The sequence below is a fragment of the Dermacentor andersoni genome, chromosome 7 (genome assembly GCF_023375885.2).
Source record: "Dermacentor andersoni chromosome 7, qqDerAnde1_hic_scaffold, whole genome shotgun sequence".
In the NCBI taxonomy this organism is placed as follows: Eukaryota; Metazoa; Arthropoda; class Arachnida; order Ixodida; family Ixodidae; genus Dermacentor; species Dermacentor andersoni.
In genome coordinates, this window is record NC_092820.1 from 123,178,999 (window position 1) to 123,205,819 (window position 26,821).

Below are 26,821 nucleotides of genomic sequence, written 5' to 3' on the forward strand. Positions count from 1 at the left end.
GCCGAGCCCTGCTGCTTGCCTTGCGCGTCGCTCCACTAAGCAACCGCGAGCCGCTCGACGAGGACGACTACTCGCTCCGGGAACTTGAAGAGTAAGTAATAGATAGGTTTCAGCACGGTTCCCCATACCTTTCTTCGGGGACCGCGGGTTTAGTTTGCCTTGTACGTAAATGTATACCGGACTTTAAAACTTCTAGTGCCCATAACATCGCACCATCACATATAGCCTAGCCAGCGGAGGTAGCACATCTTGTAGGAGAAGTTGCGTGTTCACGGGTGCACTCGACTATATCGAGGCAAACGTTTCCTCGTTGCGCGTATCCACAGGACGTCCCAGTGACCATGCACGAAAGCTTGACGAAGAAAGGACAGATCGCTCTACGTGAATAAGCAAAATGCGCGTTGTTCGGAGTGCAGTTGAGAAACCGGGACGTTAGTTCCTAACCTCCAATTAGGTAATTAATGAAATGTCGCCATACGTTTCATTATTATGGACTAATTTCTAAGCTCTCAATTAGGGAGTTGTAGAGAATCGTAAGAAACGTCAAAATTACTTTTTTTTTTAACCAAGGTAGACATCGTGTGTTAATTTTTATTTTCCGGTAAAGAGAGAAAGTCATCAAAGCACGACAAAAATTCCGTGAGTCTTAAACGCGCCCTCGCGCATGGAACGGCAGCGCCATCTGAGAAATAAGCGTAGAGCTTGACGTGTAACTCGTCTGCATCCCTTGAAGCTGCACGATCAATTGCACCCACCAATCTAGACGCGGGTAAATGTCCCGTAGGGACGCACCGAATCTATGAGAACAGCGTTTGTGACGTGTAAGCTGGCACCACTGTAAGCAAGTGCTTTCTCTCGGGGCTCTTCCAGGCTAACTTCACAGCTATCTTCCGTTGATACCTCCTCCGCGCCTCAGGTGTGTGAGAGACGCCCCAGCTACGCCTGCTCGGCGAGAAAGCAACGCCGAATCCCGGTAAGGTGAGTTAATAAACTATAGGTTCACATGATACGCCTGAGCGACCGCAATGCGATCGCTTAAATGTATACCGTTGTGGTGATAATGGCTGCGAATTGGCAAGCTTGGATTGATTCACGGTTACGAACAAAGCTCAGCGCCCAGACAAGGGACGAAGAAAGACGCCTATGACAAGAGTGGCTGTCTCGCAACAGATTTTTTTTTTCATTCGCATCTAACCAGTATATATCCGCACAAGCACTCCGTACAGATGGTTAACCAGTGAAGATGAAACGTGCGGCCCCGGTGTTTATCATTCGGTTAATCTCGACGGTTCATTAAACGACGGCTTGGTAGGGTTCCCGGTCCTTGCTACCCAGTTGCTGCTTGCGCTCGGTTGCACGAGCCTCTTCTTGTGCCCGGACTGCAGCATCGGCATGGTGCAGACGAGCTCGTTCGTTCGCGGTTCTGCTCTCGGCGCTGTTGATCGAAAGCTGCCTGCTCCTCAGGAGCACGTATGATGCTATTAGATCTTTCCGTTGAGTGCGGGAGTTGGCCGACGTGCGGCGCATGAGGTGGGGGTCGCCAACCTGTCTGACGGGTCCGGTAACGTGGTAGACGCGCTCCGGCGCACTATAATTGGAATGCGACGGCGACTGGATGAAGCTGATTGGATGACGTTAGCAAGAAAAGGAACACACTGAAAACGACAAGAACAAGCATGTGGACATCATTACAATTACGCCTTTACAACTCTATAATACAAGTTTATCGATTTGACGCCGATTCTAGGAACAGTCTTTTCACGTAGAAAAGTTGCCACGAAGTAAGGCATCATCAAAGCATTCGGCTCCGAAAGGTTTGATAACCTGCTTTGTTGAAAGCGACGCCGCATCTATATATTAACACTTTGTATGTCTTTTGAGTGTTATTATTATGTCGCAGCATTCTGTGTGGGTTATAGATCGATTTGATCGCTATTTCTTTGTTTCTACATTGACTGTCGTTGTTTAATCCTGTGTACGCAATGTGCTTGCTTCGTTGCCGGATCACTTGCATCCTTTTTTTTTAATATCACCTCGTGTTAACCTCCTTTGCACATGAAACGATATACTGTTACTGTAGTATCCAGTGGCACAACAGCTGCCAACATTTCCAATGTCATCACAATAAATCGCTCACTCGAGCCTTTACAACCATGCCTGCATTACAACAACGCTCATACTATCACCTCTTTAATTGTACAGCCGCAAATGGTGAACCGCGTTACAAATCCCGTTAAAATAATTGCGAAGACAAATGTCGGGCACGTAAGAGGCCGGAACGCTTTACTATAATTGGCTGCTTAGCAGTGACGCGTAGAAAAAATCGGGTCAATGACGTCATGTTTTCGTTCTTTTCTTTAATTTTTTTTCTCGGCAATCGCTGGCAGCCGCCAGAGCCGTCGACGCTCTCGAGTTCCAGGTTGTAGAGAGCACCTCTCCACCACCTCCAAGAAAGATGGCCCAGATGCCGGGCTTGGGTAAAAGGATCACCACCGCGCAACGGGTCGTCATAGCCGCAGCGCGCAAAGAGTTCGGCATGCACCTTATATTCAACGTAAGTGCGTCCTATCGTCATGCTGAGATATCGTTCTATCAGTCAACCAGCCAATCGGGCCATTAGTGAATCGAATATTTAATCTTCTGGGTCTTGTAAGAGTGCCTAACAACAGAATCGAGGGTCTTCATATCGACATCACCGAGACGAAGCTCTGCACAAGGGTTGCAAAATTAAATGAAACAACGACATTAGCAAAATACTTACAAACACACACACACACACGTACACACACACGCACACACATACGCACGCGCACACACACGCACACAGACACACACACAAAGAGAGAGAGAGAAATCTAAAACGCTTTCTGAGAACATTTACCGAAAGTGTTAATGGCACCAAACAGGGCGAGAAGGCAGCCATTATGCTAAGATGTTTGCCAAAACTGCTGACTCCTGAGCAAAAGTTGCACGAAAAGAAAAGGTTGCATTGATTGGAAAACTTCACACTACAACGATGAATGTGAGTGCCTTTATCGGTGACAAAACTTGACGGAACTTACATCGAGCGGGAGTTGACAGAGCAAGGAGTGGAAAAAGAAAGATGAGCGAAGGGGAGGGGGAAGAAGAAAGGAAGAGCGTGATAGAACAAAAAAAATGAAAGCGCGTTCATCGCATTTGTTGACCTCCATGCACCTGTGCATCAGCGATTTGTACCTGAAGGTCAAACAATCAATGCAGCTGTCAATGGACAGACAGACACGGACGGACGGACGGACGGACGGACGGACGGACGGACGGACGGACGGACGGACGGACGGACGGACGGACGGACGGACGGACGGACGGACAGACGGACAGACAGACAGACAGACAGACAGACAGACAGACAGACAGACAGACAGACAGACAGACAGACAGACAGACAGACAGACAGACAGACAGACAGACAGACAGACAGACAGACAGACAGACAGACAGACAGACAGACAGACAGACAGACAGACAGACAGACAGACAGACAGACAGACAGACACAGACAGACAGACAGACAGACAGACAGACAGACAGACAGACAGACAGACAGACAGACAGACAGACAGACAGACAGACAGACAGACAGACAGACAGACAGACAGACAGACAGACAGACAGACAGACAGACAGACAGACAGACAGACAGACAGACAGACAGACAGACAGACAGACAGACAGACAGACAGACAGACAGATAGATAGATAGATAGATAGATAGATAGATAGATAGATAGATAGATACCCCGTATTTGATCTAATTTGAGCCAAGGATTAAAAGAGAAGCGGCAAACCGCAGCTGGGTTAAATCAGTGATGCATTGCTTGCGGCGATGTGGCGTTTCTCAGGGTATTTTTTTCACATTCCGCTTAATTAGTTCATTAACAAAGATTAATTACGCAAAAAATAACATCATGTTCACTTTAGGATTGGCGGTTTAGAAGTGGTTCAGACACAGCCGATCCAGTTTTTTTGCGACAACGTATACGTACTGCGTGGTACTCTTTTTTTCCTGCATTTTAAAAGGCTGTGACTAAAGCTACCTCCGACCTCTCCCTTCAACATATTTTTTTTTACATTTTACATGTTTGACGAATCCGGCACTGTTTTTATGGAAGTTCGTCGACGTATCTTGTTTGTTTTTTGCATGCTTCACGTTAAGATGCATCGAGCATAAGCACGACGAATAGCTAGCTACACACATGCTTCCCTCGTGTCAGCGCTCAATTTGTGTGGTGTTCCGGTGGAGCCATGCCTCTCATGTCAGCGATGTCTCTACGCCGGTTAAAATCTCTTCCTTTCATTAAAGGGTTCTTTCTCTCTCTCTCTCTCTCCGGTGCAGCATGCCCCTCTCCTTCTCTCTTTATCTCCCCAATTCCCTTTCCCACGCACAGTAACATGTCAGCGATGTCTGTACGCCGGTTAAAATCTCTTCCTTTCATTAAAGGGTTCTTTCTCTCTCTCTCTCTCTCTCCGGTGCAGCATGCCCCTCTCCTTCTCTCTTTATCTCCCCAATTCCCTTTCCCACGCACAGTAACATGTCAGCGATGTCTGTACGCCGGTTAAAATCTCTTCCTTTCATTAAAGGGTTCTTTCTCTCTCTCTCTCTCTCCGGTGCAGCATGCCCCTCTCCTTCTCTCTTTATCTCCCCAATTCCCTTTCCCACGCACAGTAACATGTCAGCGATGTCTCTACGCCGGTTAAAATCTCTTCCTTTCATTAAAGGGTTCTTTCTCTCTCTCTCTCTCTCCGGTTCAGCATGCCCCTCTCCTTCTCTCTTTATCTCCCCAATTCCCTTCCCACGCACAGTAACATGTCAGCGATGTCTCTACGCCGGTTAAAATCTCTGCCTTCCATTAAAGGGCTCTCTCTCTGTCTCTCTCTCCGGTGCAATGTGCCTGAGTCGGCGTATTCTAGAGCAGATCGTCGCGTGCTCTTCCTTGCTGCGACAACAGGCACATCTGCTTCCAGAGCGCTGATGCGCGTTTTTACGCCAATAAGATCGCAATCCGCTCGGTGCACTTCGACGTGACACCATGACAAACGTGTGCTTCTCGCAACTGAACCAATCCGGGAATTAGGGCCCGCAACCAATCCTTCAAATCGATTGGTGCAAAGGCGTCCGTCGGTTGTATCATTTCGCAATTACGAGGATGTCTAAGCCGAAACTGCGATCGAAAAATTAGCACAAACGTTAACTAATCGAAAGCCGAAAGCCGCAACTGTTCTCTGAACAGTTGAACTCCGCTGACCACTCAAGTCTCAAGTTGTACCACAAACAGGCGCGAGCGACTCTTGTATACCATTTGCTTTGGCACTCAAAGCAATTCTTTCTTGGCGCTGCTTCGGGAGGCTGTTTCAATCGTACCGCTATGCAGGCTACCAATATAAACTATAAAAATTGGTAGCCCTAGTCATGGCGCTGTATGAGACCTCGTACTTCTGCATGCACTTAAATTAATTTTTCGGCCATGTCCGTTTGTGCGCACTTGCACTGTGAAGCCGTTTCGATCACTTTATACTGAATGATGTCTGCAGATGATGTGCTGCGCGAACGTAATCAAGAATGTGCGTGCAGCGGCCCACATTAATTGTAATCAGGGCCAAACGCGGCAGAGGGCTCGCTTCTCTAAGTAAACATGCTGTGGCGGTTTGTGTTCAATACGTTGTAGATAAAAAGATTAAAGTATAACGTACGCGAAGCGCACAAGAATTGGGTTTTTTTTTTTTAGAAACGCCGAAATTTAACAAAGGTCATGCGGCAGAAAAGTAGTGTCGGTGGTTAATATAGCAGTGCAGGAACGAGATCGCAAGGCAGCCGTTTTGTTATAGCGGTGCGGTAAAAATATTCGATTGCTGCGCTGGTCAGTCAGAAACCAATTCAATAATTCTTTTCTTTCGTTTTCAATTTTTTTTTTGTCTGAGGTAGTTTGCCTGACGTGGCGAAAACATCTTTTTCGCCGCTCACGAGGCAAGATGACACGGAAGCAGTGTGCATCTTTTCCGCGGTCGGACAGCCACAGACATCGCACTGTCGCGTCACGTGTTTAATTAAGTTTGTTGCACTGTTCTTACATAGCGCTACAAAGCACATGTAAAAAACAGTTGAATAAAGGTAGCGTAGAACAGTGCAATAAATGTGCTTATACACGTGACCCAGCGGTGCAATAAATCTGGTTGTGCCCTCGAACATGCTATCAACGAATTATCAGTACTACACGCAGACCGAACTCATATGTGCGCAACGGCGATCGATTGAAGGCAACGGTCCTGGCTGCCTCATTTGCAAGGATGTGTTATCTATTGATGCAATGAAGCAAATGGAGCCGAACGAACATATAGGGGACATTTCTTGAAGTTCTGTCAGCGTTTTTGCTGTTGGACTGCGTTAACGCCGGCAAGGTTCTAGCGTTGGAAGGCAACGCATCGGAAATGGCGGGTGTGGCCATAGCCTCTCATTCTTGATTGCGGCTTATGCGCGCGTTTGTCCTCCGTGCAGAATTGATCATTCGTTGTCAACACGTTCAACTGCGCTAAATGTCACCGCGCGCAATCACCGCTAATGGCACCAAGCACCTAGTCGCGTGTTACTTTATTTTTTTTCAAATCTCGCGCGCTTTCTGTGCAGCTCGGGAAAGAATTACAACCACGCGCAGATGTACGTTCGGGGAAAGAAATTGTTTGGGCATTTCTCGATACTTTCCGCAAGTTCTCTATTGAATAAACTTTGTTTAATGGAACACTTTATAAGTTGCTTAGATAATGACCGTTAATTAATGAGTTAGGCTTACAGTAAAATATATTTGAGTTGCTGAAGAGGACAGCGAGCAACTTATACTAAAGTTTGTTGCTATCTCGTGGCACTCGAGAGGATGTTTTAAGCCTCGCATGAGTTAGTTGAAGCACGTGCCCTGGCTGCACGTGCATTGGCTGTTTTCTTTTCAATCGATAATAGAATTTTTTCGAAACCCCCCGTGGCATACGGCAAAAAAGTTTACTTCTAATGCTAGAACACTAGGCGTAAAATCTGCACGAGAAATCAAAAAGGCTATTTGACGAGCTAAACAAGTTTTTTTTTTTTCTACTTGGGTTGCCACGCGGCAAAACGTCATAATGGAGTTAAATATAAGCATGCTGGCCCGTTTTATAGAGACACTGCAACAGTGACTTATAAAATGTGTTGCACATAATCTATTTTTCATCAACGAAGCTGCGGCAGTTAACGTTTGAAGCAATTATTTCACCGCACATTATACAGTTTACGCACTGTAGCTGCCGACATCGAGATATAATATATGTCTACTTAAAACGAATTCAGAGAATGAGACCAGTTTCGAGATATGCGTTCCCAGAAAACTGCGACGAAATGCTTTGGCATTCCAGTAATTCTCGAGCTTCAATGCACAAAAAAGGCGTTTTGTTGAAAAAAAAGGAAAGGTAAATGCAGCAACAGCGCATTTTCACCGCAAGTTTGACGGTGCTTACCTCAAAACTGGTGATTAAAAAAATCGTTTCAAGTGAATATGCATTTGAAATTTCCGGGATGTCTGTCTCTAACAGCTGGTGTTGGGCTGCTGAGCACGAGGTCGCGGGATCGAATCCCGGCCGCGGCGGCCGCATTTCGATGGGGGCGAAATGCAAAAACACCCGTGTACTTAGAGTTAGGTGCACGTTAAAGAACCCCAGGTGGTCAAAATTTCCGGAGTCCTCCACTACGGCGTGTCTCATAATCAGAAAGTGGTTTTGGCACGTAAAATCCCATAATTTATATATTTCTTATGTCTCTAATAGTGACCACGCTAAATGAATACATTTTTGCTATCTGCTGCCGGACATTAAATAAAAGTTTGTGGAGTGCGTAAACATTTTCGTATCCGAGCCAGTTAGACCCTATAAATGTCCCCTAGTCGTACGCGGCGATTTCAATCTTCGCAAGCCCGGAAGTTGCTCGCTTGTCTACTTTGTGGCTGAAGCGTATGTTCTCAAAGTAACATGCGGCTTATCAATGATGGCATAGACTTCTTACAACATTCGGTGAACATTCGATGAACATTCGTCGAACATTTGGTGAACATTCGGTGAATGTTTGGTCAACATTCGGTCAACATTAGGTCAACAACCGGCGGTGGTACAGATCACGCATTCGTAAGGGGGCGCACACAGGTGGTCAACTTGCACAGATGCGTTTCCTACTTCAGCGTCCTTGTGTCTGTTGTGCCTTGCACGTCCTAGTCGCACCCAGAAACGACGGAACTCGTGCAAGAACAAAAGCATGAACGTCGCGCGCACCAATCGCAAAATATCATTGCGTCCCCGTGCGCCGTTATGCGTACTAACGAGCTTTGTCTTCGAGTTTCGACCATGTTACACACGCGTGTAGCGTAAGTGTGCACTAACTAAGGCGTAACCATTGGTTTAGACTTTCTTTATAAACTCCAAGAAGCTACGTGTCGTTTATACGTACCAACGTTGCAAGGAATTGTGCTTTTTTGCTGTTTTTATATTGCAGGAACCAATCAATGCGCTAGATAAGGATTTCAGAGTCGAGTTCAAGAATAAATGCGTGAAGGAGTCGAAGATCACTGTTGTCCTTGAAATTTTACCCTCGTAAGCACTATCCACTTTTCTGCATGTTCTATGTATCGGACTCTGCCGCCCTCTGCCACTAGGGACATTCAACTGAACAAATTAAAATCGAATAAAGTACAGATGAGATTTCAATTCGATTCCCATTCCTTATAATTCCTCGATAATTCAGGAAAAGCAAAACAAATCCAAATTTGACTTGGAACATAGAATTGAATATAAAGAATTTGGTTTCAAAAGTAAGCGAAGAACGTTTCACTTCATTGCGAACACAGCCATATGATTGCCAAATTGTGTATGTCGCTTAAGACTATCGACGATATCTTCAGGCATTCAAGGGAAGAAAAATCTTTGATCAGGTGACTGTATGGAAAATATCGCAACATAAAAGAAAGAACTTGATAGACACGGTGCTTCTGAAGTCGGTGCATCTTTTCATTGGCTTGCTAATTCCAGAAGAGATGCGCTGCAAAATCTCATATGAAGCGGCCTTGCAGGGTTTATATTGTATTCACGCAACAGGAACTTCTAACTTATTACCAAGTACCAGGCATGGGCAAATACATACTTTAAAGTTCTACAGCTAGGTTCAAGATACCGGGGCGAAAAGTATTTGAAATGGAGAAAGAAGACAGTAAAGGATTATTTACAACCACATGAAATCCGCAGACAATGAAACCAAGGAAAGCATAGCGGTTTCATTGTTGGCTTTGTGCGATTGGGAGTAACGAAAATCGGATCCCTGGGTTCCTTTTTGCTTCATTAGAGGATTACTTGTATCGGATACAATGAATTTATTTATTTATTTGTTTGTTTACAGAAGACAGCAGTCCTTGATAGGCCCAGAAAGAGGGGCAATTTAACAAAGATAAAAAAAAATCAGCGGACACCTAAGCACTTCTTACGAGTTGTGAATGCGAAAGCACTGATCTCCACTTGAATGCCGCTGCGTGGTCCTTCGAGTTTTGCGCTGCGAGTAATGTATGCACAGCGGCACGTACTGCACGAGCCAGCAAGCAGCGGCAGCAGGCTGCGGTGCCAACGCCGCATGCCACCGACGCCGTCCTGCGCGACGAGAGAGCGAGCAAGAGCGTCACGTGACTGGCCCGCCGACGACAGCCCGTGTCGTCACGTGGCCTCGCGTCACCGGGCCTGCTACGTCGAGGTGGGCTGGTGACGTGGCGTCGCGGCAATGCAGCACCTGGCGCGCTATCGCCTCGACAGGTGTTCCGATTCATCCGCTGTGCTCCGTCGAGGCCCGTTCGTGACGTGGCCTCGCATCCAATGGGAATTTAGGTGCCTTTTCGCTGCTACAGACACCACTGGCTTTTTCGCTCAATGGGCCATTTGATGCTTTCGCATAACAAAAATCTGAGTTATGAACACAGACAATGCGATTGTACGGGAAGTAAGTCGTCCAATAGTAGAAACATCATTGATGTAGAAAGCAAACATAGATATACGATAAACAAACACTGGCCAATACAAACGCTGTTAACAACATTAGTACGTGCCGACACCATAATGAAACGACCAACAAGGGAACATACAGCTGTATTATAAATAAATAAGATCAATTATTTAAATGCTCAGTGTTAGGGCTGGTGGTAGTTTGTTCCTCTCACTTACTGTTCTGCGAAAGAAAAATTATTTAAAGCTGTTAGTTGTGGGGTTGTATCAGGTTAGTTATGGGGTTGTAAACAGCGCAAGTGATCGTGCCTCGCTTCCCTTATAGAAACGTAGCTTAGGCATGCTCACAATTAAGGAAAACCTAGTTGTCTTTAATGAAAAAGAACAGCAATATTCAGTTGCATTTACGCTGTATTCCTCTAAACAGGAAGCTTTAGCTCGGCGCCAACGCCGATGCAGTCTTACTGAAATACAAGTAAAAAACGCAGAACTGCTTTTACGAGACAGCCCTTGAACCGATTTTAATTGAATGCGTTGCATTTACGAGTGAAAGTTAAATTCTTGTAGACTCTAATGAACAAAATCTTGATTTACGCCTGGAATACTTGTGGAAAATTTTGGAAAAGTGGTAAGTCTCAAACAAACAAACAAAAAAGAACAAATAGAAGCACGAAGTGCTCACCTATGTACCTTGACCCCAAAACAGAGACTGCAGTTCCGTAAACCGAATCTGTTAGAGCATCTCGAGGGAACAAATTTGATATATGAATTTATAGCTTACGCGAAATTGTCGCAATGTTTACCCAAGTTTTGCAAACGACCACCTTCAAAATTAGTGGAGCGTTTCAGAGTGGTGTACTATAAGTGGATTTTGTCCGCGTATAGATGTATTATTACGCGCAGTTTACAATATTGTCATATATTTTTTTTTTGCTTTTGATATAGTTGCAGACTTGATAGTTCTCCTTTTTGTCGTTTTTAGTTTTCCGACTTCCAACAACATTCATTTTAAAAAAAATCAATCGCCTAAATAAAAAATCTGGGTCCTACCGTCCCAGTGTTCTAAATTTTCCTATGAAATGACACGCGGATTAGTAAATAAAGGCGCCCCAATAGATTTCGCAGGCTTGGGAAAATTACTCAAAAGAGGCCAGCTACGTAATTTTTCGCTCTTTGCAGCAAATTCATGGAGCTTTGCTACGAGACGGTCGAGGACAGCAACAAATACTTCTACGTGCGCCAGGATCCGCAAGACAGCAAGCTGTACGTGGGTAGCAGGTATCTGCAGCACAACAACCATCACCGTTACGACCTGACTCTGAAGAAGCCCATCACCATTAGCAGAAAAATTTACGTCATCCAGCTGGAGTGGAATTCCAGTAACAAAATCCAGGTACATACGATTCTTCACTCTGATTGCCGAGATTGAGGAAAAGGAAGAGAGAAAGAAAAATCTAGTTAAAAAACTTCTTTCTGCTTCTGCATCAACTTGATTTCGCAGAATCTTACCCTTTTTGTTATTGACACGATGTAGTAGGAGAGACTGACGCCTTTAGGTGGCACCGGCTACTACACGTGGGTCTCGACAGAATTTCTAACAAAATGGGGTACAAAAAAAAATCGCAGAAGACAGTCTGTCGGCAACGTGACAGAAGGACGTGGGTCTACGGACCCACCAAAGATGAACGTGCATTCCGTATGTAAGCACATGCGATTCGTATGTTTCCGAGAACGCGCAAAGAAGTTCGCAGTTCCACAGACGAGTGCACATACCGTAAGTTTACCCATACATAACATACTGCGCGAACATTTGACAACATAACAAGCGTAGACACACATCATAGACGTATCTTTCCGCGGACAGTACAATTCAATGTAAACCTTGAATTTCTTGAAAGTTTCTCTATCTTGCGTTCTCACTGACTATTCCAAATTTATTATCGCTTGGAGCCGTGCAGTTTTGCTGCAGCCACGGGGCGGTTCGCAATGCACTCCGTAACTTTAGAGAGGCATCAAGCCGAACACGTTGTGCTGGGGGTTTTATCTGTCCGCCGAGATTTCGTCACACGTCCTTACAAACACTACACTTATTCAAGTGTTCACTAGTTCTTATCGTAACTCGATTATCTTGCTTTTTTTAAATGTCTTGTTTTCTTGTTTAAATATCTTGTTTCCATATTACGCTTCATTGTATCATTGTGTTAACAGCTACTGCTCTTCAAACTAGTTGCGTAATACTGCAACCCGAAGTGTATAAGAGCTATCATATGTCTATTTAAAACCGCACACACACACAAACACACACGCGCGCACGCCCACACACGCACACACACACACACACACACACACACACACACACACACACACACACACACACACACACACACACACACACACACACACACACTCACTCACTCACACACACACACACGCACGCATCTCTCTCTCTCTCTCTCTCTCTCTCTATATATATATATATATATATATATATATATATATATATATATATAGTGAAAACGACAACGACCCATATGCTTCATCTCATCTGCCTGCCTATTACGCACCGAGCATTACCGACTCGCAGCTGAGGAATTTTCGCACTTTCGATCGCTGTCGTAAGCATGCCGAGTCCTGCGGATCACGCGCACTTGTACTTCTTTTTTCATGTCTCGGACTCTTTTTTTTTTTTGCCTCGTAATAATCGATCGGAGATGTCACTGTGAACAGCTGCTCACTATGGGCTTTACGCAAGGTGCTTATACCAACCAGGGGCCGCATTCACTCACACACTCACACAAAAAAAAAGCTCTTACGCGCTAGAATCGTTCGCAAACGAAATTCCAGCCAATCCTGACACTGAAAGGCGACCGACTGATGGCATCGAGAACTTACACGAACGAAAAGGTTCGTGAATTAGGCCCCAGGTGTATGGGAGGGGGGAGGGGGAGGGGAGACATTGTGTGCCCTGGCAGGGTCGTGCAAAACGCGAGCCATCTCTTAACTCCCCCGTGCTCGCGTCTTCCGGGCGTTCCGCCATTGCAGGTGTACCTGGACGGGACGCCCACTGTCGCTTCAAGTCCCGCTGCGACCATGCTCAAGGACTGTGCGCGCCTGGTCCCCGGTGAGGAGTTTATAGGCGACACATCCAAGAAGATGCACGGCTTTATAGTTTACGAAGCACACCACACCTCTCCTAAACAAATGACCCTGACAGAACTGGTATGTATTCGACTACGTGTACAATATCTCTTGTTCATTGAATGAATGAATGAATGAATGAATGAATGAATGATGTTTCTTATTATTATTAGACAAAATACAGTACAAGGGAATGTTATACAGGAGGATGTACCGAGGTCAAAGACTGTAATAGAAGACTTTAATATATATATACAGCTGCATCGAAGCATTGCAGCAGGTGGGCAATAGAGACTATATACATAATTTACGATGAGGAATAAGGAAATAAAGAAACGATGACAAGTGCAGGTTATCACGACAAATGCAGAGGTGTAGGTTATGCATTCGGGAAGATACTGCGACATGGCACCTCAGAGCTGCGAGTAACACCGCTTTTGGTGTAATGGGTCCTACATGTTTATTGTACTAGTGAGAAACAAATTTTTGTAGACAGTCAGCAGTATACATTTTCGTTTCGCGAATTTTCTAGAAATGAAAGAGCCTCTTTCAAAGAAACTGAGGAGGAAATAACTGAGTTTGAACACAGATACAGGCTTTGCTGAATTATATTCGATATGGGAATTCGAGCTGCCTGCCTAGCCGGTGGCGCTTCGGTAATCGGTCCCCCTCTGCAGTTGGTATTTCAGGGTCCATGAGGGATATGTGCCATGTATGTACCTATATACAAGCAGCAGTCGTGATCCGGAATTTCGATCCGGATCGGGTGCGATCGCGTTGGAATGTGGCCGTCTGACGTCGGCAATAAATTTCTGACCGAGTTGGGGCATTGCCTTGTTCTTTACCCTCATCACAATGTGACGCGAGCAAAGTAAGCACCCGATTAGTAAATTATGGCTTCAAGCATGGCTTCAAGCCGGGTCGTTATAGATGGATTGTTTTGCATCTAAGGGATGCTCACAGCGCCGCTAAATTGTATTTTCTTCATGCTCCTACCTGCGGCATGCTACTTTGCTCGCGCGGCTTAACTAGCGTGGGAAATAATAAGTAACATCATGGGGAAATAATCACAATCGTTTGATTATGTAGAGTGACCCGATTTCCTACAGCACCCAGTCATGTCCGCGACTCAGGGGCACTGCAAAGCACCCACCCATCTTTAAAAATGTCGCAACAGCGAAGCAACACCAACGGAGACGGCAGGGTCAAAAAACACGTACTATCCCGCTTTCCTACAAGTTGACCAGAATGCGAAATGGGGATGCGGCCAGTCTCAGCGCCTAGCGGGCACACGTGACACATCACACCTACCGACTGAGAACAGTGCGGTGCGGCCTGATTCAGCGCCAACGGCACGACCGTGAAGTTGGCATTCCTGCAAAGGAGGATGCCTTCGGCGTCATTCATTACGTTTGGCGAATAGCGGCGCGAGCGGCGAGTTCAGTCAGTCACGCAACTCTGGCTCCCTAAGCCTATTCGCTACTCCAACTCACGACGCGTGCGTCTATTTGTCGTACAAAAATCCCTCACGTGACCTGATCCTAGATGCCTAGGGACAGCATCATTTAGGGATTTTTGAGAAGGCGCGATGCTGGCGCCGAGCGACGCCGTGGCGTGTTCGTCCTCCGCGTGATCGTACTCTGGACCGCGCGTTGTTCAACATTGCTCATGTAATCGTACGTGCGTTGCTTGTGTGTTGGTTGTAGGTTCTGTGTTACTTAGCGGAAAGCCGTGAGTAGTGGCGGTGCGGCAATGCGGCTTTGGCCTCGATGAGCTCTGGCACTAGAGAATCTGCGTTGTGTGACCCGTGCTTTCTTGAGAACCCGGCGGTGGTGACAATTGAAATATCGAAGTTATCTAGCCACCATATCGAAGTGGCCTAACGCCTCGGCAGCGAAGTTCTCCGAACCGCGATGTGGCGTCGCCGTGTCCGACTTTGCTTAACGGACATCGAGGCATGTGCTGCTCGCTGCAAGTCATGTAAATGCAACTGCGTCGACCGCCCACTGTTCAGCGCTGAATGTGTGTTTGGTGTGCTGTGCATGAAACGATTGATGCAGCGGGGGTGGCGGAGGAGCAGAGTGGCTTAGGGTTTGCGCGTTCACAGACATGTGCTCCCGTCTTGGTCTCATTAGTGGCTGTCGCGGGATTGTGGTGTGCTAGCTCCTTGCCTAGTATGAAGTTTACGACGCTAACACACAGCATGTTCACGCTTTTCCGCGCTATATGTCATTTGCATGACGGCCGAGTTGAAAACGAGACATATAGTGTTCTTTGCGTTTGTGTGTTGTAAATTACTTTCTGTTGTGGAAGTTCTGGGAGTCTTATTACGCAAGGAGTGCGAACGTAAACATAAACACATATGTGTGTCTGAAATTTTGAATTACCCATAATGCCCTTTACGACTGATAAGTGGGCTACACGGCCTGTGTGAATCAGCTACCGTATGTTGCGACGCTCTTTCGAGTGGTAGAATGATGCATGGTGCGCGTTTATTTCTGTACTGTTGTAAAAACCATTTGTTTATTCACTCAATACAAATGTACGGCTTCTTCGCCGCAGTACGGCTTAGTTGTGCGGCGAAGCATACTAAAAGTGGGAGGGGGCCGCTATCAGCCAGCATAGTATGTCCACTTAGGCGACCTCAGAGGCGGCGGGTGCGCGAGTGTATAATTTAAGAAGTCTTATTATGTCCAGTGACAGTGGAGATCATTAACTGTAGCACCAAAGTAGTGGACCACTACCAGAACAAAGGCATGTAGTATGCCCATCTCAATTCTTGTGCTTATGCCAGTCTTCTTTTTTACAGCAATAGCTGCTATGGGCTAACTCCCCTGGTTGTTCCGATGTCTACTGGTGTTGTCACTGGAATTCCCGAATTTCTTGCTAGAATATTGCAAATAAAGTTCTCATTGTGCTGCGAGGATTCAAACATACGATCAAAAGAGTGGCAGTCCACAATTCTACATTTCAGCCACTCTGCTGAAGGTACAATCGTGGTGAATACTGATACCGGAGAGCGTGATCTAGCCAACAGGTGCCTAGATTGGCTAACACCTGCTCAATGTCTGCGTACTGTATATAGAGCTGGCATCCACACCTTCAAGTTCTTACACATGACCTTCCCACTTGTGAAGGCAGTCCTATGTTAAGTTTTCTTCTTGCATGTGATGAAAATGATTGAGTGCATCTGCTTCATTAATCTTCTTCTAGTGCTTGGCTTCTCAGATTTACTGGATGGAGCTGTTGGTGTCTTGTTTTCCTCAAGCAAAGTGAGAGGCCTAGCAATGGGTAGCCCAAATATAGATTTGAGAAAACCAAAACGAATTCAGCAGTAAGAAGCTAAAGGGTTGTTTTGGTGTGGATCAGTGGCTAAGTCCGGATATGAAAGAGGAGGAAGAAAAGCCAAGTATTTCCACTTCAACACTGAGGCACAACTCCCACATATAAATACGACTCTTACTTATTTTACTTTTTTAAGGAGATTACCGACTTGCATTGGCAAGTGTTCACTTCAACAAACACTGCATGAAGTAAGCTTCCTGCGCATATTTCACCAGCTACTGCATCATTGTTTCACATTATGAGTGAAACTGCAATTTTCTTTATGCCACAACTTGCCCAATCTAGTGTTTTGCAGTAGGATGTTAGCAGTGCTATTAAGGCACTTAAATACTCATGAATAGTAGTACAGAGAAAATAAAGTAAGAAAGCAGTGGCTTTTTGTGCGTAGACTATGCATACACCTGGTGTTCTTATGGTCATTTTTTCTCTATCCGCTAAACCATTCTAAACAAGAAAAGTTTATACACAATTAGTTTATACACAGACCACAACTAAACCACGGGTATCGTTGGTAAGCAAAGTATATTTATTCGGTGACATTTTCTGCAGCCCTGCTATTGAGCTTTCCTTCCTTCCTTTTCAGCTGTGCAGGTTCATTAAGAAGTGATGATACAGTTTGACAATTTTAATCGTTGAAAGACTTAGCGAAACCTTTTTCGGGTTGTTTTTTCTTGGTTTCAGACTCTTCACATTGCATTTTAAGGCGTGCTTTCTGTGTTTGTTGCTTTTTCTTTATGGGTAGGGCATGTCAACATATTTTACACCATTTCAAGTATGTGGTACCATAGACTGTTCTTAGATGGAGTCTTGCCCTTTCATTCTGTACAATATGATGTCGGTTTTTTGTGTCCAAGGCCGTTTTACAGCGTGATTGTAGCATTTTGCTAAGTTTTGCCTCTGTCACCCAAGCTTGAAAGATTGCTACCCACTGGTGGTGGCATGACACATGTCGCGTTTCTTCTTCAATGAAAGGAAGTCTATCACTTATCCTGTGCACTGTTTGTCTTTTGTGTCTTTGAATTGCAATTTGTTGCCTATATTTGCTCTTTTGTTGCATTTCAGATTAGGAATGGTTATCATAATTGACATTTAACCATATTGCACACAATGTGGATATGTAATTGCATATATGGCCACCATAAATATAATAGAAGTTAATAATTCAAGAATAGTGCCTTTGCATGGTGGTGCAGCCATGAATTGTGGCTATAAGGTACCAGCGCTGCAGATAGCACTGCTTGTGCAGAATGTAGTTCAACTCTACTACTTTCAAACATCATTGTTTTTATCTGCATTTGTATAGCTCCAGTTTCTGTGAACAACACACATCTGGTGGAAGAGTGGCTTGCACCTGCAGTTGGGTCCAATGAATAGCCAAATTTCTGCCTGTTTTCATGTTATTAGCATATTAGTAAAGGCAGTCGTTTTTATAGTAGCCTGTTTGCCCAGTGTAGAAGCCGCTGCAGGGTGTCAGGATCTCATACACATCTTCAGCTTTGCAGGGGACACAGCATCTGGCACATAGTTTGTCACAGGCCATGTATTCGGGGCAAGTTGAGTTCACTCACTAGCAAAGGGAGAACCAAGCTTCTCGGATATGAAGTAAACCGCCTGTATACTCAGTGGCCTTCATTTCGTGTTACATATGTGGTTATAGCGACCCTTGTTTTAAGCACTTCTTGTCCAGCAGCGGTCGTTTGCTTTTGAAACACTCAGGATAGCTTTCAGCAAGCTGGACAGGAATAACACTGAAAAACCAGCAGATGTTAATTGTTGCACTTATCATGCGAAGCTTCGTACAGTATGATGAGGGCGTAAATAAATTAGGGTGTTCCTCAAGGCCTTGTAGCACATGTCACGAGTTTGGAGCAACATGATGTATAGCACTTTTTTGATCGCATGCTATAGGTTTAGCAGGTGTGGCCATGGTTGAAGTGCAGTGCAAGGTCAAGAAAACAGATATCTATGAGCAGCACCCTGGTAAAGGAGACTCTGGGAAAACTAGTGGGAAGCCTGTTGAACATCTGGTTGACCCACTTGCTGGCTCCATCAGGCAAAGTATGATAAGGAAAAGGGAGTCATCAACACATCAGAAGGTTTTTACATATAAACACTGCTAAGGTCATAACATGCCAACAAGTCTTAGTGCGCAGGCTATGCACGACCAACTACATATGCCTTCTGTTCGGACATTGCTTATTGTAACTAACCAGGATGGAGTGGACAAAAAAAAGAACAGCAGCTCCATTAATTTGGTTTCACTGGTATCAACAGTGTTTTGTAAGTGTACATTGCCATACTCTCCAATGCCTTCTTGGGTGACATCAGCAAGGACCAGCTTGAGGCAAGGGGTTAATAGACGTCTTTACAAGCTAAAAATGCATGCATGCATGGAGAGCACATTGTGTCCAAAAAGTAGGCACTTCACAGGGGCACTGGAGAAGGAACAGGTTATTAACAGTGGGCAAAGACAAGCTACTAAACACCCAACACTGTTGCCATGTAACAACCTCTGAAACAATCCCTCTTAAAGAGGAAATCATCTTTGTGTATCCATAAAGAGGGCAGATGGGCAAAGCCCCTTCAGTAACGCTCCCAGCTTCAAAAGCCCATTTTGCACATCCTGAATGCTTCCTTCTTAAGACTTTGCTGGGTGCAAGCATTCTACTGTCCAAAAGCTCTCATTGAGAGCACTGTTGGTTTGGTGGCAATAAAGTTCAGAAGCAATTGCAACAAACCTCCCTTCCTAGTTGGCCTGGATGCTCACGGTGCTTATGAAGTAGCACCATGAGGCAAGCAAGGTGAACCGATGCCTCCAAGCCCTTGTTCATTTATCACACTGTTCTGTTAGTAACAACCATGAGACTTGAAACCAACAAGCTCAAGCTCAGCACTCGCATGGTTACTGCGGAGGATCCATAAAAAGCACAAAAACAGAAAGAAAACTCAAGGGAAAGGATAAAGCACCATTTAACACTTAGTATTGCTACAGCCCACCCCCTTCTTTTATTTTGTCTGGTCGTGCTACATCTTTTTACTATATATAGGCATGAACTTGGGTGATATTCCCAATCAGTGTCCAATTTTTATATACACTATGTGATGGTTCAAAGAGGTTCGAAACACTGCAATGGAAGCTTCAAGTAGAAAAGGTGCCTGGAAGAAAAAAAAAAGCTGTGCTGCAACCATCTCGGCAACATCTTGTCCCTTTAATAAAAATTGTGCTTCCATATTAACTTGAGCCCTCCAGTTTAGAGTAAAATACCAGTGCACTTATGAACAATGAATCAATTCTCAATGAGCATGTGCAGTCCAGCAAAAAGCAGGGGCAAGAATCCGCATTGTGCTCCTGCATTGAAGGTGAATAACACGTACCATAATGGCGAATGTGCTTTAGTAAGCTTCCCTGCAATATGAATTTGTGATGTACAAAGAATTGTCAATGAAGCTTACCACGAGCACAGATGCACTTGCAAATTAGGTCACAATTGAAAATAATGAGCACAGTGTAAACCTATGTGCCCTTTCCACTCTTAGTATGCTTTACTGCATGACGCTAATTTTCACCCCTGTATTGCGGTGTAGCAAGCTACAATAGAAACTTTGCATAATTAGGCTTTTTAGGATTATCTTTCTCGCAATACACTAATATTTCGCGGTGAAGCCTAAGCAATGTACGGTGAAGCATACTAAAAGTGAAGAGGGGCCACTGTCACTGGACATAATAAGAGTTCTTTAATCATACGCTCGCGAACCCGCCGCCTCTCAGGTCATACTATGCTCAAGTATGGCAGCATAGTATGCCTCAAGTGGACATACTATGCTGGCTGATAGTGGCCCCCTCCCACTTTTAGTATGCTTCACCGCGTAACTAAAATGTACTGCGGCGAAGAAGCCGTACATTTGTATTGAGTGAATAAACAAATGGTTTTTACAACCGTACAGAAATAAACGCGCACCATGCATCAGTCTACCACACCTAAGAGTGTCGCAACATACGGTAGCTGATTCACACAGGCCGTGTAGCCCACTTATCAGTCGTAAAGGGTATTATAGGTAATTCAAAATTTTAGACACACATATGTGTTTATGTTTACGTTCGCACTCCTTGCGTAATAAGACTTCCAGAACTTCCACAATAGAAAGTAATTTTATATGTCTCGTTTTCACCTCGGCCGTCATGCAAATGACATATAGCGCGGAAAAACGTGAACATGCTGTGTGTTAGCGTCGTAAACTTCATACTAGCCAAGGAGCTAGCACACCACAATCCCGCGACAGCCGCTAATGAGACCAAGACGGGAGCACATGTCTGTGAACGCGCAAATCCTAAGCCACTCTGCTCCTCCGCCACCCCCGCTGCACGGCTGCACCACTCGTTTCAAGCACAGCACACCAAACACACATTCAGCGCTGAACAGTGGGCGCTCGACGCAGTTGCATTCACATGACTTGCAGCGAGCAGCACATCCCTCGATGTCCGTTAAGCAAAGTCGGACACAGCGACGCCACATCGCGGTTCGCAGAACTTCGCTGCCGAGGCGCTAGGCCACTTCGATATTTCAATTGTCACCACCGCCGGGTTCTCAAGAAAGCACGGGTCACACAACGCAGATTCTGTAGTGCCAGAGCTCATCGAGGCCAAAGCCACATTGCCGCACCGCCACTACTCACGCCTTTCCGCCAAGTAACACAGAACCTACAACCAACACATAAGCAACGCACGCACGATTACATGGCCAATGTTGAACAACGCGCGGTCCAGAGAACGATCACGCCGAGGACGAACTCGCCACGGCGTCGCTCGGCGCCAGCATCGCGCCTTCTCAAAAATCCCTAAATGATGCTGTCCCTAGGCACCTAGGATCAGGTCACGTGAGGGATTTTTGTACGACAAATAGACGCACGCACTCACGACCGTCGTGCTCCAACTAAATGCCAGCCCTCTAGCGGCCGCGCCGAGAACCAGCTGCTCTAGGTTCAGCCGCAAGTTCTCACATTACGGCGTGCACTGCAACGTTGCTTCGTAGTTATTAAAACGTCGTGATACCGCTGTGAACAAGTAAAAAAAAAAGACGGATATCGAAAGAATTTTGCTGTTTGCCATCACGGTCATATCGCGGCGGACAGACGGCAACTCTTCATTTCATAGTTTCCCGAAAGTAGCAGACGACGCGCAACGGAGAGCGACATAAATAAGAAAATTGCGTATTGGGGGAAAAAAAGATGACTGACACTATATGGTCGCTTGTTCGAAACAGTTCACTCGATACGACTTCTGTGTTCCCGGAGAGTAGACCATTGCTTCCTTAAACGTGTTGCTGGCGTCTCGAATCACGGAATGCACTTTGTTTAGGCAGGCGCTTTCATCAATTAGTGATGTGTACGCTTAAGCTTCATTCTGTTGGTTAGTTCAGTCCTCTGCCCCAGCATTTGCGTTACTAATGCCTTAAGCAGCAGGAATAATCTCGCTAATGTACTTTTGTCCGCAGGCAACGGTGACAGGAATTACAACTGCAGATCGGAAGGTCCGAAAGTTGATCTTGACACATGTTATGCCCCGAGGCGACATATCGTTTTGATAGCAAGCTTTAGTGTAGCGCTGTAAGGAGAAGATGCTGTTTCCTCATTCAGCGCGGTGAGCTGTCAATTTGCTCGCAAGAGATTTAGAAGCGACTGCAAATAGCACTCGTTTCAGATTTGAAACGTTCGGCCTGGCCAAAGCGCCGCTAGTTTGATTTCCGACACTGGGCTCACAGCTAAATTCCATTACAACTGGTTCGATTCGTTTCTGAGTCATGCGCTTACGCTAATGCAAGTGGCATTGCCCAAAAGAAAACCCTCGCTAAATTTCGGAAACCCATTGGAAGAAACGCAACTTGGGCCAATTGGTTGTTACTTACTTCTGTATAACGCTCGGTACGAGATAGCTTCTTCCATCGGCTCCAAGATTGAGTACTAAAATCTGTCGCGTGCGCCGCTCCATCTCGGAAGCCATGCTTCTTTCCTCCAAACATGTGCCTCAGCGCCAGTGAGACCGCCATCAATTTTTTTACCTTGTTGGCCACTGTGGTTTCCGCAGCTGCAATTGTCTGCACTTGAAAGGAACGTGGAACGAAAAGCGGTGGTGACACTTCTCTGTAAGCACACTGTCCCCAATTTAATTGCACAACCATTTCTACGTCCACTCACTCGGGAAAACCGCCGCTGACTCGTTTGGCTTTCACTGCACAAAGGAAAACGTCGCATAAAACAAAACAAAACAAAAAATAAAATTAATGAAATAAAATAAGATTACAAAAGATATATAACTCAAGGAAGAAGAATCCAATGACAGTGATTTTCGAAACATGCGATTTCTTGAGCCAAAGTCAGGTACCTTGAGTCACTGCGCTACCCATCCTCTTCGGCGAAGCGGCGTACCGAACCACACGTCTATCGTGTTTTCGCAACTGTGCGTATACTCAAGGACCGCGCGTGATCAAGGGCGCGAAGAAAAAAAAAATAATAATTAACGCGGCGGTACTAACGCGCGCATGTGTAAGTTATTCTAAGTGTGCTAGCACCGTATACATTTCAATGTTGCCTCCAGATGTTTTGGACGTTGGAAAAGAGTATTCTAAGTGTGCTAGCACCGTACCCTTTTAATGTTGCCTCCAGATGTCTTGGACGTTGGAAAAAGGTGTTCTAAGTGTGTTAGCACCGTACCCTTTCAATGTTGCCTCCCGATGTCTTGGACGTTGGAAAAGGGCATTCTAAGTGTGCTAGCACCGTACCCTTTCAATGTTGCCTCCAGATGTCTTGGAGGTTGGAAAAAGGTGTTCTAAGTGTGTTAGCACCGTACCCTTTCAATGTTGCCTCCAAATGTCTTGGACGTTGGAAAAGGGTATTCTAAGTGTGCTAGCACCGTACCCTTTCAATGTTGCCTCCAGATGTCATGGACGTTGGAAAAGGGTATTCTAAGTGTGCTAGCACGGTACCCTTTCAATGCTGCCTTCAGATGTCTTTGGCGTTGCAAAAGGACTGCCTACATGCCGCCGTTAGGCCTCGGTCCGTGGTGATCTTTAGTGTACCGAGCTGTTGCGCTGTCGCTGCTCTCATCGACGTGTTCGCCTCTTTTTCTTTGCAGAACCACAGCTACACACTTCCCCCGCAGTACGTCATAGGCGCCGGCGGTGTCGTGCGGTTCACCGGGAAGTGCATTATGCGCGAAAGTCGCACGGGAGAGTAAGGACTGCTTCAATCGATTAATCAATGGATCGGTTTAAACACTCAGTGCGTGTTGTTTCCGAAGTACACGAAAAAAAAACTGCTCGACGCCAGTGACTGTATAGTTCCCTCTTAAATAACAAACTGGCACGGGCAATTAATTTTTTTTAATGTTACAGTACATACGCGGTTATTATTTTTAGGTCTTACAGAATTTTTAACGATTGCCTGCCTGTTGCAGAAAACGTACTTATAGTCCGTGAGTTGGATTATTCTGAGATGCGGATATCAGTTGCGCAAGAAATCGAAATACGTATTCAGTTAATGAAACAAGGATTATAATTAGCTTCTTATCTATTACTTCTCGGCACATATTGCACATTACGAATTGTAGCCGGAGAACTTGCAAGGCGTATTCACTTGAGATGAATTTTCAGAACGACACTTTATCAACAAGCTATATCCAGAAAGAGAGGTGCCAAACAATTGCGAGAAGTGTAATGGCATCGTTACTCTGGACCGTTTGCTTTGGCAGTGTCCTGTGTCTTCCACAGACTGTGACAAGGAAGGACACGGGTGGTGAAGAGCCGCTCACAGTAGAGTTCCTTTAGATCAACCACAGGCCGTCCAGAAGGCCCACGATACGGCGGTAACGTTAAACCTTACTGTCCCAACTTGGGAGCCGTTTGCGTCAACCTAAGGGTTGATCTTCGCTACCTGAACAAAGTTCATCATACCATGCCAATTTGGAAATAGGCGCCGCCGAAATCCCTGTAAAGATTCGCTGTCGTTCCAGTTTCCTGAATGAAAGACTGAAATGCTCGCCGCTTTCCCGTATGAAAGAATACAGATACGCGCCACTTTCCTGAATGAAATACGCAAGAAGGAAATTGGCAGACCAGCAGCGCTCGATTAACCACTTAAACGAAAGCTTCACTTATTATATATATATATATATATATATATATATATATATAGCTAACGGAAGGCTCACGGAAGGCCGGCTTGATATAGCGTCGCCATCTTGGCCTTCCGTTAGCTTCCCTGTAAATAAATTGTATACAGCATTGGGCTTCAGCTACACGTAACAATTTATATATATATATATATATATATATATATATATATATATATATATATATTCCAAGATTTGCGTCGGGTCCGTACAATTTTTTTTGTTCGCTTCTTTGTTTTGTTTCGTGTTTTCCGTGCGATCCGAATTCCTTTTTTTTTTTTTCTCGGCGACCCCGTCGCCGGCAGGATCAGAGTGCTCTACGGCGGCCAGCTCGCGGCCACGCTGGAGGGCTTGCAGAGGAACAAGGACATGACGGTCGTCATTCTATTCCACTTTGACAAGATGGCCATCTCGCTGCTCGGCGCGCCCGAGCCGGAGTCGCCGGTCGTCGTGCCCTTGACGAGGTCGGCGGCCGACCCGACCCTCAAGGAGATCACGGTCAGCCGAAACCTGCAGACGCACACCGTGGAAATCGTGAGTGCCGCACGGAGGCGCCTTCCTCCTTCTTCGACGCTTCGTCGTCTTGTTTTTCTCTATTTCTTTTTTTTGTGTGTGTGTGATAAAGTGTTATACGATAATTTTAGATTACGGTACTTACAAGCGTTTGAAGACGCAAACTCCAGTCTAGGCTCTGTGCGTTTCTTTTTTTTTTTTTTTTGTAAGCCCGGCGATTTGCGAACCCCAAAGCTTGGTAACCCTAATCTAAAGACCAAACTACACGTACTACACACACTTGCCGGCCCGCGATAGCTCGCGCCTTGCGTTTGTTTGTTGCGCCTCGCGAGGAATGTAAGTTTCAGCCCACAAGCCGCGCGCGTCCACTTGGCGCCGTATTTTCGCCTTTGTAGGCATCGTTTCGTATATATTGTTTCGTACCGCAACAATATATTTTTTTTGTACTGTTTAGCACGTATAGAGCGTTCTATGGGAATATTTATGCCGCGCAATCATAGCCCCGCCGCAATATCGTTTCAATTTATCGCCCCAAGTAATGATGATGATGATGATGATCGAGCATTGAGCGAGTAACTACAGGAGGGCCTATTATTTTGTTGGCAGATGGATCGATCTTATAGTTAAGAAATCCTGAAACTGAGAGCGCACCTCTAAAAGTTATTTTTTTCGCCACGTCTTATCACCTCGCCTTCTCTGATGCGAGCTCCTTCTCGTTCGCAGTACACCGGCCTTTCATCAGCCGTGTGAGACAAGTGCAGGGGCTGGAACGCACACTGGACCGTTCAGACGCTGGAGACGTGTAGCTCACCTGTATATGCACGTTTACTTTCAACCTCCGCGCCTCCGGGGAAGAGAACGAACGGTGTTCAATAAACGATTACTCCTCAAAAGGTGTTCTCTTCCTCGATCCCTTTCCTTCTTTCGTTTCCTTTCTTGTACTAAACGACTACTGACGTGATTTAGCGAGGCATTGGTTTGGGCTAGCACGAGATCCTTAGATTTCGAGCGACGAAGTTTAGGACGTCGCTTGGAAACACGACACGGCCGGCGCAAGCGCTAACTTCCAACTAAAGTTTAATGTCATCAGCTTGAATAAATATGTAGAGTCAATACGGGTAAAGAACAAAAGAACAAGGAGCAGGAACGGAAAGTAACGCGTCGATAACGTGGCAGTGCCAGCACGCGTTCGTTGTCAACAAGCAATCCACTGTCACCAACTGCCATCAAGCAAACCAATTTCATTTTTTTTTTCGATGAAGAAACCGACAGAGAACTCAACACGCACTCATAATCGCCACGTCGCCAGTGCTGCTGCCTCGACAATCTCGCACGTGCAGCGATCTCGGTTCTCGAACACAACCACAGCATCGTCAAAATATGGGGCACACTCGCAATCGCGGTAACGAGGTGAGAGTGTTGACCTTCTCCCCATTTCCACACATTTCTGTTGCGCTCTCTTTTAGACGTTCACTTAGGCAAGCGTCTTCCCGACACACACTTTGCCGCCGGGCAACGTAATTTTTTTGTATACTACGCCTTCGATGCACACAACAAACCTGTTCTTGTGCTTTACGTTGCGCACTCTCTTGCACTTCACTATCGGTGACGTCGCTTTGCAGAGTTTGGTCA

The 26,821-nt window shown here is 45.6% G+C and overlaps 1 protein-coding gene across 2 annotated transcripts; it reads left to right on the forward strand.

The window, feature by feature from the left end:
* LOC126534672 (uncharacterized) lies at positions 1 to 26,086 on the forward strand. Of its 2 annotated transcripts, XM_055072475.2 has the most exons (9): positions 1 to 91; positions 871 to 978; positions 2,388 to 2,554; positions 8,543 to 8,640; positions 11,209 to 11,422; positions 13,072 to 13,248; positions 23,642 to 23,739; positions 24,982 to 25,210; positions 25,913 to 26,086. In XM_055072475.2, exons 3-9 carry the CDS (start codon positions 2,456 to 2,458, stop codon positions 25,937 to 25,939), a joined length of 942 nt encoding a protein of 313 aa, XP_054928450.1. In that variant the 5' UTR covers positions 1 to 91; positions 871 to 978; positions 2,388 to 2,455; the 3' UTR covers positions 25,940 to 26,086. The 2 variants fall into 2 exon arrangements, with proteins under 2 accessions (XP_054928450.1, XP_054928449.1); XM_055072474.1 differs by lacking the exon at positions 25,913 to 26,086 and having other exon boundaries at positions 24,982 to 25,906.
* Positions 26,087 to 26,821: the final 735 nt, after the last annotated feature.